The sequence below is a fragment of the Urocitellus parryii genome, chromosome 7, assembly GCF_045843805.1.
Source record: "Urocitellus parryii isolate mUroPar1 chromosome 7, mUroPar1.hap1, whole genome shotgun sequence".
Lineage (NCBI taxonomy): Eukaryota > Metazoa > Chordata > Mammalia > Rodentia > Sciuridae > Urocitellus > Urocitellus parryii.
In genome coordinates, this window is record NC_135537.1 from 150,188,966 (window position 1) to 150,205,169 (window position 16,204).

General features: G+C 33.4%; 1 protein-coding gene across 1 annotated transcript in view; it reads right to left on the reverse strand.

Moving 5' to 3' along the window:
• Window positions 1–16,204, reverse strand: part of Med13 (mediator complex subunit 13) — a 90,224-nt gene that overhangs the window by 42,596 nt on the left and 31,424 nt on the right. The window contains exon 9 of the mRNA XM_077801016.1: window positions 9,945–10,628. Coding sequence (XP_077657142.1) covers window positions 9,945–10,628 — 684 coding nt within the window. The remainder of the gene's footprint in view (window positions 1–9,944; window positions 10,629–16,204) is intronic.

A 16,204-nucleotide genomic window follows, 5' to 3' on the forward strand; every position in this document is an offset into this window, starting at 1 on the left:
TTAATTCCTTCAAATCTTTGTCACCTTCTCTGTGAGATCTTTCTTATTATTGTCAACCTTATTTAAAATTGCAATATGATCACCTATCTATAACACTAATCCCTCTTACCATTCCCTATCTTCCCATTAGGAATTACCTTTTAACATATATAATTTATTACATTCATAGTTGGTTATCATTCCCATTGGAATAAAAGTCCCACAAGATCTGGAATCATCTTTGTTCACTGAATTATCTCAAATGGAAAGAGTGCCTGACACATAATAGGCAGTCAATAAATATTTGTTAATGAATAAGTAATATCTAAAAGAATTGAAATATTTTTGCATTAATAATTACAATTATCTGGTACTTTGAAATAAATTATCTTTACATCATAGAAAGTACTGATGCCGGGTTGGGGTTGTGGCTCAGCGGTAGATCGCTTGCCTAGCATATGCGGGGCCCTGGGTTTGATCCTCAGCAGCATATAAAAACAAAATATTGTGTCCATCTACAACTAAAAAATAAAATATTAAAAAAAGAAATATAGTTTATCTACTCTGAACATTTAGACAAATATATAAGGTTTGGGAATATTAGTCCAAATATAAATTCTTTGAATGACGAATATAATATCTCATTCATCTATGCACTAATGCCTAGCGTTAGCCATCACTCTGTCCTCTATGTGGAGGGGTGAAACAGCATGTATTATTCATATTCTGTTTATAACAGATTATTATGAACATTTATTCATTAAGAGCTCTATACCTCATCATATTGAATCCTAAATAACTATTGGCTGAAAACTGTGGGATACTATAATTTTTTAAAAAATAGTTTTGACATGTACTCTCATTTAATACTTTAAATAACATCATAAGACAGGAAATGGAGGGCAGTCCTTCTAATTTTGATGTGGAAGTTATATAGAAACAAGTGGTTTTTCAAGGTCACGTAGTGGGCAAAGTTATGAATGGAAAAATTTAAATATTTACTCAAATAACTAACTATTAATAGGGAAAAAAGCATAAAGAAGCTCTTCCATCCACATCTTGACACTACTACTCTGTACAGGTAAATAATACAATTGTTTTGCACATTAAGTTGTTCTCTGGCAGAAGCATAAAAACTGCCACACTGTTTACACACATAGGTGCTAAACTAGTGCACAGTAACATTGTTAAAAACACTAATCCTCCTTCACAAGGCTCTGTTAATAAAAAGGAGTAAACCAAATGCATTGCCTAAACACAAATTTTTGTTATTTTATTGAATCATTCTCACAGACATTGGGATATGCAAAAATTTTAAATGTAGTCAATATCAAATCACAATAAATTTTAAAATAAATAATTTACATTATACATTCTTCTGTATTAAAAGTTCATAAAAATAGAAATAAAAAATTGTGAGTTTTGAGGTGCCTGATTAAAAATTCAAATTTTTACTGTTAATATTCAATTATATAGTACACATAATACTTTCATATACAGGAACAAGAACACCTCTCCTTTAATAAAAAGAACTTTCATAGATAGCCAAATACTTAACTTCAGATAGTTTCAATTAGAAATAAAGCTAAGTACAGACAAACTGGAAGAGAATCAGGTACAACCATAAGCAGAAATGTTGAAAAGTCCAAAACAAATTTAAATTTCCTTTGTATCATTAATTACATCTCCCACTTTTCACTCTGACAATAACACACTGACCTGAAATGCACTGATAAAATTTAACATGGCTTAGGGTAGGAGCTGCCTTTATGCCTTTATTTAATAAAAATTCCTCTACAATATGACAGTATTTTAAGATTGACAATTATAGAAGGAGACAAGCAATAGAAGGGAATGTTAAAGAACAGATGAATTTAATGAACCTTAAAATCTTTCCCTTTTCTTTAAATTAACTTATTCTAGTACCATCTCCCACATTCAGAATGAATCCTTGAAGTGAATCAAACTATCAAAATTAGAGTTTTATTGCATTAAAATTAAACAGCAAATAGAGAAGACTTACTTAAAAGATTTAGAGTACAATCAAATCGAGTTTATTTCATCACAGGTTTCTTTCTATGAGACAAAGGCATTCAAAACTACCTTTTAAGAGATCAAATAATGCATTCTATACTATACACATACAATAAAAATCTAGTAGATATAATACAACAAAGCAGTAGTTCTACTGATGAATATTAAAATAGTTAAAACATCGTAATGCACCCTGACTACAGAACAACATGGAAAGAACTACACTCAGGTATATATCTTTCTTTGCTCAGGGTTTAGAAAGGTTTCCATCTGAATTAGAATAGCAGATTATTTTAAACAATCACAAATTCTACTAAAACTAAGAACTAAACCCTTGAAAAAAGATTTAAAAACTATAATGCTTCTTGGCAAAACTTTTTGTCTTTAAAATTATAAGATCCATAGCCTCAGCCTCTATTCTAAAATAGACACTATCACTAACAGAGAAACTAAATACAATAAGGAACAAAATGAAGATTTTGTTTTAAAAACTCCCAGATGTCTGTATATTCCATGTATGGGACATGCTGTGTTCCACCCCTAACATCTCCCTCCCACAATGAAATTCTAACAAATTAAAAAAGGAATTCAACTTTAACATAGCTGGTGAAAATATTTTCATAAGGTGCTACACATGTAAGTCTAAGACTAAGGGAAGTATTCAGAAATCATGCATTCTATTACCCTGTACTAGTTAGTTAGCCATTACTATCAAAAACTACACAGCAGAGAAATGAAGAGCAAAGCTTTCTTTCATTTATCCATTTATTATGGAAGCAGAGTACATATCACCTTTCAATAGTGATCAACACAAAACATCTATTTATACTAAATGGAAAATGGATTTCTACTCAACACAAAAAAAAAAAAAACTCTCAATTTTCCTCCTACTATAATTCTCTATGAAATTCAACTATCATGAGAAAACTAATTGTTTAGATATATCCGTGCCCTTTGAACTCCGAGTTTTTAACGGTTTCCTCTTAAGCTATATACACATGTTCCAACACCGGATGGAATCTGTCTAATCAGACAGTTCATACTGAATTCACATTTTGCAGTCTGCATATAATATACATAGCTAAGGTCACAGATGAAAAGGGTATCTCAAAGGTATCTCAATCCCTCTTCTTAAAAACCATTTATTTATTTATTTTTGTTTTAGGTTGACATGCCATTATTATTTAGCTAGACCTTAATTATTTAGCAAGACCATACTTAGTAAGGTATGCCAATAGTTATTTCAAGGTACTTCTATTCTGGAAAGCAACTTCTAATAAAATCATAAAACTGAAATTTGGTAAGACGTAGCCTAAAATAGGTAAAAAGGCTTGTAAAGAAGTCTTCAAACCTGCTCTTTCTCATCTTCCTCAAGAAATTAATATGCTTGTTAACTCTTCTGTTAGTCTACTACTCAACTTGCTGAAAAGATTTTTCAACTACATCATAGTATCTATAGCATTGATATATCCCTGAATCTATTGCTGTTTGTAACTTCCTAGAGATAACCTTACATCACTTTTTGTCTGAGTAGTTCAAACATGCCCAAATCGATCTCCTTGATCATAAAGCTTGCAATAGTACTCCTGTTGTTCGAAGGATAATATATCAATTTATGAGCAATAATTTGCTATTCTATTGCCTTTAACCCACTTTTCAATCTCATTTCTCATCACAACACACTAAACTACTAAGCAGGATCCCTATCATCTATCCATGCCAAACTACATTAAAAGCTTCTGATCTCCATAAATGGAATTCAATTTTTCAACCAATTGTGGCTCTGCATTCTTGCTGTTTTTCTTTATTTTGGTATCAGGGATTGAGCCCCGTGGTGCTTCATTATGGAGCCACATCCCTAGCCCTTTTTACTTTTTGAGATAGGGTATTATTAAGTTACTTAGGGCTTTGATAAATTGCTGAGGCTAGCATCGAACTTGTGATTTTCCTGCCTCAGCCTCCTCAGCTGCTAGGATTACAGGAGTACAGCACAGTGCCCAGCTTCTGCTATTTTTTTATTCATGCTTCTATAAGATAATTTCATGTTATCTTCCATTATACAACAAGTTTGGAGCCTGGACCAAATTTACTTTATACCCCTACAGTGTCTCACAACATCTTGCACATAACAGAAATTTCAGTTTTATGCAAACTGATATAGAAAAAAAATATATATATATATATATTTAAAATTGTTGATGGGCCTTTTTTAAAATTTATTTATATGTGATACCAGGGATCAAACTCAGTGCTTCACACATGCTAGGCAAGCCTTTATCACTGAGCCACACCTCAGCCCTAGAATATATATCTTTTAAGAAAATGAATTTAAAAAGAAAGATAATTGTTTTAAGAAAGGAGAAAGAATTCAGGACTTGCAAAAAGTCTTCTAATTAACATCATTAAAATTAATTGCTACACATTTAAATACACTTTCAAAATTCAAAGGAAAAATAATAGAATTATCAGGTTCTTCCAAAAGATCCTTTTCACCATGGGGGAAAAAGGACTTTTATGCTTCAGTATGTGACAACAAAGATTATGCCAGTATTTTACTGTGATTTAGGGGGACTACAGTAATACTGGGAGATCTTCCTAATGAAGTTTATCATTAAACACAGTGGACCTAATAGCTATTAATAGCTACTATTAAAAAGGTATTCATTATCTTAAAGCACTACAACGCTATTAAAATGTGGATCTGTATAATTTTTTGTTGTGGAGAGACTACACCTGCACTATAAAGATATATAGCAAGCCAGGTATAGTAATACATACCCGTAATCTCAGCTACTGGGGAAACTGAGGCAAGAGAATCACAAGTTTGAAGCCACTTTGGGCAACTCAGAGACCCTGTCTCAAAATAAAGAATAAAAAGGGCTAGGGATGAAGATCAGTGACAGAGTGCCCCCAGATTCAATTCTCAGGACTAGGGAAAATAAAATTAAAAGGTATTTAGCATCTCTGGCCTCTACCTACCTCATGTCACTTGCATATCTCCAATTATGACAACCAAAAATTTCTCAAAATATTTTTACCATCCTGAGGATGATAAGATGGAAAATACCCCCCGTTAAGAATTACTGCCATAGGACAAGAATTCCAGGGAAAGGACAAAATCATCTAAATGACTGAAACATGAGGAAAAAAAAATTGTCAACCAAGTATAGAACTATTATAATCCACAAATGTTTCTTAGTGCATACAGAAGCAAAACCTCTGATGGTTGACCTATCTCCTAATCTATAACACTATAATGAGTAAATTTTGACATACTACAAATTTTAGTAACTATCATAGTCTTAACAATGCTCAAGAGACAAAATAACACAAAAATTTTAAAAATTTATTCAATTGTTTGTTTTTCTTTTCTACGAGAGAAAAAATGATAGCCAGGCACAGGCAAAAGCATGTTATTTCCTTAACTTACATAATCATGACCCAGTACCACTCTACTCTGCATGCTATTTTTCTATATTATGCTTCTTCATTCTCATTCTTATTCAGTAAGAAAAATGTCAAATCATTTTTAGAACAGATTCTAATGTTAAGCTGTATACTAAGGTTAAGCAGCCAAAGTATTTATTTAAAGCTATAGCCAGAATTCTTAGATCTTTTGAACACAATGTGTCCATAAAAACTCACTCTTGAAGTTTTTATAATTGAAAATATTTATACCACATTTTTACATACATTAAATAGAAAATATAACTTGGAAAGTAAACAAGTTTTAAAGCAATAAAATGTTCTAGGACCAAACTGCTGTTTCATTCATCCAAACATTGTTGAATTTCTACTATATTCCTAAGATTGTTGTAGGCATGTTTGTGTTAAAGCTAGAGGAATACAGCAGCAAACAAAGAGTCCTTGCCCTCATAGAGCTTACATTCTAGTAGGGAAAAGACAATTAACAAATACATAATTTCAGATGAGATATATTAAGGAGCAGTTAAAAACCAATGTATAGTATAGACATGATTTGGGGGAGAAAAGATAGACCATATTTTGGACAGAATGATCAGGAAAATTCTATCTGAAAGGTACTTAATGATAAGGAGTAAGTAGTTCCCCAGACTGTGTGATGCAATTTGGAAGGTCAAGAGGCAAGAGCTTGGCTTTTGGAAGCAATGGCAAGGAGGACAGTGTGGCTAAATCAGAAAGCAAACAGGGTGAACACTAGTTAGGCAGATGACTATACAATTTTACATTATCATGAGAAAGACTTTGAATTTTATTCTTAGTATATAGGCAAACTATTGGAGGGATTTAAGCAAATGAAGAACATCATTTAACTTATGGTCACTCTGGCTGCTGTATACAAAACATTCTTTAGACTAACAGTTTCAAGCAAGACCTGAAGTTGGCTTAGATATCTGTATTTAGCACTGGATAAATTACTACCCTCCCTCTTCCCTATTTAAATCCCACTCTTCCTGGGAACTGAACCCAGGGGTGCTCTACCACTGAGCCACACCCCCAGTCCATTTTATTTTGAGAGGCCTCACTAAATTGCTGTAGCTGGCCTCAAAGTTTCAATCTTCATGCCTCCCACCCCCCAAATTACTGGGATTATAGGCATGTGCCACCATGCCTAGCTAGATTATGATCTTTGTTTTAAACCTGTTTCTAAGACATTAACTTTAAAAGATCCACTATTACACAAGTTAGTTGTCTTTATTGATCAGAAAAGTATTCTGAAGTTTCTTAATTCAAAATCCAGACTTTAATTAAAAATAAAATCCTACAATTATTTTAAATTCAAGTGTTAGATGAAACACAAGGTGTCTGCTAAAATGATAACAAAGGCATTTTAAGAGAGAATAAATTGCTTAACAGTAGGGAAAATGAGACGTTATAAATGGAACAGACTAAATCTTAGGGAAGCTCAAAATCAGATGAAATACAACAGAGAAAGTTCAGTCTACAGTATGCAAAAGGAGACTGTAGGAAAACTATATGAACAATATAATACCCAAAATGCCTAGAAAAAATTTTTTTAAAAATCTGGACTTAACATGTCTAGACGAAAATGAGAAGAGCTCAAAATGGGAAAACAGATTTTTTTTTTTAATTCATAAAAGGTAATGGGGGTGCTGGGGTTGTGGCTCAGCAGAATACTCGCCTAGCATGTGTGAGCACTGAGTTCAATCGTCAGCACCATATAAAAACAAATAAATAAAATAAAGGCATTGCGTACAACTAAAAAATAAATAAATTAATTAATTAAAAAAAAAGGTGATGGAAAATTGAACTCAGGGCACTCTACCACTGAGCTGTATCCCTAGTCCCCACACTCATTTAAAAAAAAAATTTTTGAAACAGGATCTCCTAAATTGCCTAGGCTTACGGTGAACTTGTGGTGCTCCTGCCTTAGCCTCCCAAGCAGCTGAGATTTCAGGTGTATGCCACCATGCTTGATGGAAGAGTTTCAAGAAAACAAAGTGATGAGGTCAAAGACATTAACTTCTTCATTCTGAAGTGAAGCAAGGCCTGCCAATCAAAAACGTTAGCCTATGTACACAAACTTTCCAATCTATTCTCTCATTTTAAAGTGTCTATAAAAAATAATTATTATCAGAAATATAAGAACAATGAAGATAAAAGATCAAAATAAGGTAATTCTACAGCCAAAAAAAAGTTTTTTAAACAAATGACAAGAAGGGGATGCTAATCTTGTATTTTTTAAAAAATCTGTTTAGGGGCTGGGATTGCAGCTAAGCAGTAGAGCGCTCGCCTAGCACATGCGAGGTCCTGGGTTGGATCCTCAGCATCACATAAAAATATTTTTAAAAAATCTGTTTAGAAAATTTTAGTAACATTATATAGGTGTGCCCAGCATGGGGCACACCTATATAATCCCAGCTGTGAATTCAAGGCCAGCATAGGCAATAGAGCAACACCCATCTCATTCATTCAATCATTCATATATAAATAAATAAATAAGACAGAGAAATTCTAGAAAGGGCTATAAGAAATAAGGAAGTCCCCCAGAACACAAAAGGGGAAAAAGATTTTAAAATGAGAAAATAAAGAAACTCACCATTGGAATCATAAAGTTCCAAAGAGAATAGGGGGAAAAAAAGAGAGATGATATCCAAGAAAGATTTCCCAGTAGCAGGACAAAAAAAAAAAAAAAAAAAAAAGACTTCAAATTAAACAGTCCCTTCAAGTATTTAGTACAAGGACTTAAAAAAAAAAAAAAAAAAAAAAGCTTGCTATACTTAAACATATTCTTAGAATTTCACAATTCTAAATCTAAAAAGAAAACCCTAAAGCCTCATGGAGGTAACAGATCACATTCTTTAAAAAGTGAGCCAGAATGAGACTGTTATTACATATTTTGTTGGAAGCCATTAGAAGACAAACAATGCCATAAGAGTTCTAAGAGAAAATGATATTTCACTGAAAATGCAATATATACCCAAATTATCAATGAGTACAAGGACAAAATCAAATCATTTTCAGAAATTCAAAGATGTTAAATATATATTTCCCACAATCTCTCACTCAAGAAGAGTATTGAAGATGTTTGTCAACAAAATAAGAGCAAATCCCAAGAGAAGCCACTAGTTATATTAACTTAGGCATCTATCTACTATCTACTAAAATAAAATCCTAGAAAACATATCCAGTAAACAACACTAGAAAGTAAAAAATTCTATATAATAATTACATAATAGGGAAAAATACACAAATAATGGAGACATATGACATTTCAACCAACTAATAAAGTCTAAGATATCATTTAACCCTTGAGTAATTTTTAAACAATAAAAACATAACTGACTGACAATGGACTGAGAAAAGGAAATGTAATCTTTGCATACTACTTGGCCTTTGACTAACAAATAGGTAGACAGTTCTAAGGAATATAGTAGTAGCAGTTTGTTGGATTTCATGTTTTAAAAAAATGTAAAAATGCAAAAGACTTATTTGACAAGCTGTATATATATTCAGAAAACAGAAAAAAAAACACCTTCTGCCCAAAGTATGTCATAATATATGTCATAAATATAGTGAACAAATAAGGCAAATCACAGATGAAGCAAAGTATCTATAGCACATATTACTAACAGGTAACCAGAAGGTGAAAAGAACAAATCAGACAAGAAAGACTTAAAAAAAAAAAAAAAAGACTGCAATTCACAGAAGAGGTAATCTAAATGATCAATATATATTTTATAAGATGCTTAACCTCATTAGGAATCTGGAAAGTATGTATTAAAGACAATGAGATGCCATTTTGCATACAGCCAAATTCAAAGACTCCTAACACCAAGTATTGAGGAAAATGAAGAATAACAGTTTTTCTCATACTCTGCTGGTTCATTAGAGAAAAACTATATCAGCTGTTTGGACAGCAACCCTTAAGACTGAAAATGGACAAACCTCATGGCCTAGCAACTCTAATTTTCAATGTATTTCCTAGAGTAATTCTTATACAAGTGCAGAAAGAAATGTGTACAAAACAAGTTCAGTTACATCCTTTGTAACTGTGAAAAACTGAAAATGATCAACATATCCATCTTTTAGAGAGCAAATTAAATTATGATATAGTAACAAGGAAATACCATAAAGTCATTAACGTGACTTAATTAGAGCTACACATATAAGGACATGTATAGAAATAATAAGCACCAATTCAGGAAGTGAAAGAAGAAAAATAGTACACGGGAGTTCTAACATTGGTTGGCTGATGGATATGAGTGTTTATATATTATTTTCTCCACTTTTTTTTTTTGGTGGCTAAACTATTCATAATGAAGAGGTTCCCTGAGGAAAAAAAAAGAAAAGAAATTATACAAATTTAATACTCAGAGGATTTATTATTGTAAATCCTATTCTGAAACAAATCCCGGAGTCCTAATATTAAGAACTTAGATCATTTCCACCCTTAACTTATAGTAGTGACTATTAAAAAAAATACATACTCTGTAACTGATGTTACATTTTCCTGTCCAAAAGGTCCAACTGGATCATCCTTGAATTTATCACTTGGAAGTTGAGGTGGTAAAAACTCTACATCTTTTTTCTTTGGGACTTTGTAATACTTCCAGGCTATATTAGCTTCATCTTCTTCCAAGTTTACAGCTGTACCAATATATACTGTAGGCTCTACAGCTTCCTGGAATTGAGGTGGGAAAGACTGGGACAAACTGTCTATCCTATCTTCCATTGGTTTAGTAGGAACCAAGGGATCCGGTGTTGGCATTTGATAAAAATGTTGACTCTGAGGAGTTGAAGGTGTTTTAGTCACTCCTTCATCAACCACATCACATGGGTGAGGACTAAGTGGGGGTGGTTGAGGTGAATTTGTCATTTCAGTGCCATGCATCTGAGGAGTCTTTGCTACATCATTAGTTCGGATATTTGAAAATCTCACTTGACTATCTGAAGCAGAGATGACAAGTCTTTGGCTGGCTGAATCTGTGTCCATGCCAACATCATCACTGATAGATATACGATGGTGAAAAGGAGTCAAGGGGCGTTTCTGTGGCTTTTCACTCTTTTCTTGCTTCTCACTGGTCTTGTGCTTAGGAAGTACTTGTTGTTGCTGACCTAAAGATGGTACCTGTCCTTGTTGTCCAGAATTTCTTGGTTTGGGATTTTTGTGCCTGCAAGTTAAAATAAAGGTTTGATATTTAGAGAATCACTATTACAACAAAGTGACATTTCAAATATTATTTGTTTTCCATATAATCCTAAAAACAGAATAATCTGGCTGGGTACAGTGGCATATGTGGGTAATCCCAGTAAATTCGGAGGCTGAGGCAGAAGGATAAAAAGTTCAAGACCAGCCTCATCAATTTAGCGAGGCCCTAAGCAACTTAGCAAAACTCTGTCTCAAAATAAGAAATAATTGCCTGGGGTTGTAGCTCAGTGGTAGAGTGCTTGCCTTGCATGCATGAGGCACTGGGTTTGATGCTTAGCACTGCATAAAAATAAATGAAGATACTGTGTATTGTGTCCATCTACAACTAAAAATTTAAAAATAAGAAATAAAAGGGCTGGGGGTGTGGCTTAGTGGTTAAAGCACCCTGGATTCTATCCCTGGTACCAAAAAAAAAAAAAAAAGGAATATTAACTTCAAACATTTCTACTTTTATTGAAATAATTTAGCGAATACAAGAAGACAAGAAAAAGATGTCAAAAGACTTCATTAGTAAAGGAAGAAGAAAAACTTTTTATTTGCAGTTAACATTGTTAGAAACTATTCAAGGTGATCAACAACCAATCGATTTTTTTTTTTTTTTTTTTTTTTTGGTGGTGCTGGGGATTGAACCCATGGCCTTGTGCATGCAAGACAAGCACTCTACCAACTGAGCTATGTCCCCAGCCCCCAATCGATCTTAAAACTATTAGAGGTGGGGGCTGGGGTTGTGGCTCAGTGGTAGAGTGCTCGCCTAGCATGTGTGAGGCACTGAATTCAATCCTCAGCACCACATAAATGTAAACTAAAGATATTGTGTCCACTTAAAAGTAAAAAATAAGTATCAGAAAGAAAAAAAAAAACATTAGGTGGGACATTCAAACGTTATGTCTCTTCTGATGCGACTACTACAAATCAACTACAACACTGTCCATAAAATACTCTTGCCAAAAACATTGTACTTGAATCTAATCAAGGTTCTAGATGAGCACTGCCCACAAGAACTTTGTACTATGATGGCAATGTTCTGTATGTGACTCTTGAGCACTTGAAATATAGTTAATGCAACTGAGTAACTTAATTTTTATACTTCTTTAAATATAATTTTTATACTACTTTAAATAGCTACTAGTGGTTACTAACACACCTTGTACTGGGCAGCACAGCTGTAAGAGCTACCTTCAATTTATAGAAATATAAAAGTTAAAGAAGAAGTTGGGTATATAAGGTAAATGATAAATTCAGAACATGGGACATCCTATAGGACAACTGACCTAGTTTCTCTAACCAAGTCAATGCCACATACAGGAGAGACTCAGAATACTTAAATAAGTACTCCTTAAATTTGCATGCTAGTCAAACAAACCACCTATTCTGAGACAAATATTGACAGGGTATTATGACATCAAGGAATTACTGCTCATTTTATTGGGTATAATAACAGAATTATAAAATAACAGGGCCAGAGGTACAGCTCAGTGGTAGAGTACTGGCTTACCACATGCAAGGTCCTGGGTTCAATTCCCAGCACCGTAAAAGGAAAATATAAATAAATAAATAAACCTCACACAGAAAAGTACTACAGAGTTAAATGGTATCTTAGATTTGTTTGAAAAAAACTTCATTAAGAAGCTAGACAAAGGCTGGGATGTAGCTGCTCAGTGGCAAAGTGTCTCCCTTGCATTTGCAAAGCCCTGGGTTCGACTTCCAGTCCCCCACATGACCGCCAAAAAAAAAAAAAAAAAAACCAGCATCAGCAGCAAGTATACAATGAGGCACACCCCTGTAATGCCAACTACTCAGGAGGCCAAGGCAGGAAGATCACTAGATCAAGATTAGACTCAGCAACTTACTGAGGCCTTGATCAACTTAGTGAGACCCTCTCTCAAAAAATAAAAAGGTCTGGGGATAGGGCTCAGTGGTGAAGGAACCATTGGTTCAATTCCTAGTAACAAAAAAAAAAAAAAAAAAGTGGGTGTGTATGTATGAATGTTTGCTACATATTAAAGTATAATGGCTGCTCTGAGGAAAAACACTTGTTGAGGCACAAGATGAATTAGGCCTTTTTTTCAAAGGACACCAATTTTATTTGAAAAACAATGAGTATCCATTCATATCTGACTGATTATTCAGGAAATCTATTTACTAAGTTACAAAAATGAACAAAACAAGTTTGTCATTTTAAGGAAGAAAAACTGATAAATCTGAACTTTAGAGTAAGATACAGAACTTTGGAAAATTTTATCTGCCACAGGGAACTCGACAATTTTCTGATATTTACTTTTCTGGTGAGATCATTAATGACATAAAAGAATAAAATTTTTGTTACCTTATAACAAAGTGTTCAGAAGAGCCACATAATTTAATGAATTGATGTTTTCCAAATAACCAATGTAAGAAAAATCATGCTTAAGTAAAATATCCATTCAGTCATTAGTGGAGTATAAAAATTTCATTAACATGGCTTCAGATTCCACATTATAACTATCATTTAATAAACTATCATTTGCAAATTTTGGTGCAGTATCAAAGGAGAATATCCATAATTATCTGAAAAAGTTATTAAAATATTATCTTCCCTCTTCCAACTGCACAGCTGTGTGGGCTGCATTTTCGTCATATATCTCAACCAAGACAACAAGAGGTTGAATGCAAAAGTAAATATGGAAAAATCCATGTATCTTATAATGCTCAACATTAAAGAGATTTTTTTAAAAACTGTAAAATAATGCCACTTACATAATTTTTTGTTTTAGAAAATATAGTTAATGTCTATAAAAATATTTTATTCATGTTAATATACACTGGGCTTATTGTTTTTAATAAATTAAGTAGTACTTCAAAATTTCTCTAAAATAAATATAAATAGATATAGCCCATATAAATAAAAGCACTTTAGGTATCACACATTTCTATTTTCTTTTCCATGGACTAGGTATCAGACCCAGAGGTAGGCAAGCAATCTACCCACTGAGCCATATCTTAGTCCCCACAATAATTTTTGAGAGTGTAAATGAATTCTTTTTTTTTTTTTTTAAAGTTATCGGCGGGCACAACATCTTTTTTTGTATGTGGTGCTGAGGATCGAACCCGGGCCGCACGCATGCCAGGAGAGCGCACTACCGCTTGAGCCACATCCCCAGCCCGTAAATGAATTCTTAAAACCAAAATTTTGAGGTGTAGTCTACATAGTATTAAGAACACCTCCATTAAGGAAGTGAATTATTTTGTTATGTCACAAATACAAGGGATGTGAAAAATAAACAGCCATATATTTACTTATCCAGCTATAAGAATAGAAATTATATTCATTGAGGCTATATAATAATAATCCATTATCGGTATATACCATTATATGGATCTTCAAAAAAAAATTTTTTTTTGTGGGGCGTACAGGGGATTGAACTAAGGGGCACTCAACCACTGAGCCACATCCCTAGACCCATTTTGTATTTCATTTAGAGACAGGGTCTCACTGAGTTGCTTAGCATCTCGCTTTTGCTGAGGCTACCTTTGAACTCCTCCTGCCTCCATCTCACAAGGTGCTGAGATTACAGGCATGTGCCACTGCACCAGGATAAAATTTTGACAACACTGTCATAGTCTGATATAGACCTTTACTTAAAAAAAAAAAAAAAAAAGAAAAGAAAAAAGAAAAAAAAAGTTTTTTTAAAGACAGCAATTCTAGAATCCTAGTATGAATTTCATACTAGAAATCAACCAACTTGGGAAATCTGTTTAATTTAGTGTTAACATCTGAAACAATTCCTTTTTTGTCAAGTAACTTGGCTAAGTGTAAATTGTCTTATGAACATTCTATCAGACAAGTCTAATATCAATAAATGTGCGCTATTCAAATCTCACTGGTAAATGATGCAACCAAAACAATTTTATGCTTTTCACTTACTATAACAACTTTAAAAACAATTTTGAGATAGTTCTAAGATGAATGAAAGTATAAGAAAAACCAAAAAATGAGGAAATTTGGTAGAATCTTTTTGAATTCACAACTGTTTAAGCAGTCTTTTGCCCACAATCATCACCTAATCCACCCAATTTATATCCTATCCAGTATTCACCCTTAAATTTAAAAGTTCAAAAAAATCTAACTTAATAGTCACAGCAATAGCCATTTTTAAAAAGCTGATACAGTTAATACATATTAAAAAAGCCTCTGGAAACAACCTGTATGTCCATCAAATAAAAAAACTCTTGGGCTGGAGTTTTGGCTCAAGAACACTTGCCTAGCATGTGTAAAGAACTGGATTTTTATTCTCAGCACAGCATTTAAATAAATGAAGCCCACTGACAATTAAAACAAAAATTTAAAAAAATTTTTTTTTGATACTTCCATTCAGTGAAATACCAAGAAGATATTTAAACAATGAGGCATATTTACAAGTAACTAACATGTAAAGATGTAAGGAAAAAAAAATAAGACGTTAAATATCAGAATAAGCTGGGCAAAGTGGCACACACCTGTAATCCCAGTGACTCAGGAGGCAGAGGCAAAGGATTACAAACTCGAGGCCAGCCTCAGCAACTTAGCAAGACCCTGTCTCAAAGTAAAAACGGCTAGGGATATAGCTCAGTGTCTAAATGCCCCTAGTTTCAATACCCAGCACCAAAAATAAATAAATAAATAAAATCAGAATGTAAGCATGAAAGGAAAATGTAACGCAGAATTACAGAAAAACTTGTAAAAGAATAATATCTAACTGGCAAACAGCCACATATAGATAGGGAAAGGTAGTGGATATGGGGAGAATGGGCAAACTTCGTATGTGTAATTAAAATTTTTTTTAAATTTATTTTTGCAAATCATTTGTTATATATTTATGCCATTTTTTAAAAATCAGGTTCTTTAAAATAAATTTTTTATTTAGTTTTTTAGAGTTTATTTATTTATTTATTTTAATGTGGTGCTGGGGATCAAACCAGTGCCTCACACATGCTAGGCAAGCGCTCTACCACTGAGCCACAATCCCAGCCCTTAAGAGAACCCAACCTTAGTCAGGGTCCAGTCCTACCTTTCACTCAGAGGAAATTTACTATAGAAAACAGGTTTCCAAAACAAAAAAAAGAGAGAGCTATCAAGATAACAGTAACTTGAGACTGTGACTTCAGACTAAAAGGCAATAAGATGAATTAGTCTCACCATGTTGCCAAAGCCTGGGATGTGCTATAAACAAAGCAAGAAATGTAGCCTTTGGGACCATGGAGGAAGGGGCTATTAATAGGATACACGGGAGCTGCTGATGAAGCTGGCTCAAAAAAGTAGTGGCTTCTTCCCTCCTTCCACCCTCTAATCTTCTATTAACCAAAACCAGAAAGCAAGGGAGCCTAAGAAATTTAATTCCCTGAAACGCAAAACAAAGTAGGGAAAGGGTAGGAGCAAACTGGAGGCCAATTAGCATAGTTAGTTAGCAATATTTGTCCTATTTCCTATATTTCACGGCAAAGGAGAATACACACATATGGTTGCAAGGCCTCACTCTCATTTAATAATTAAATTAAAAATCAGGTCAGGCACTGTGGCAC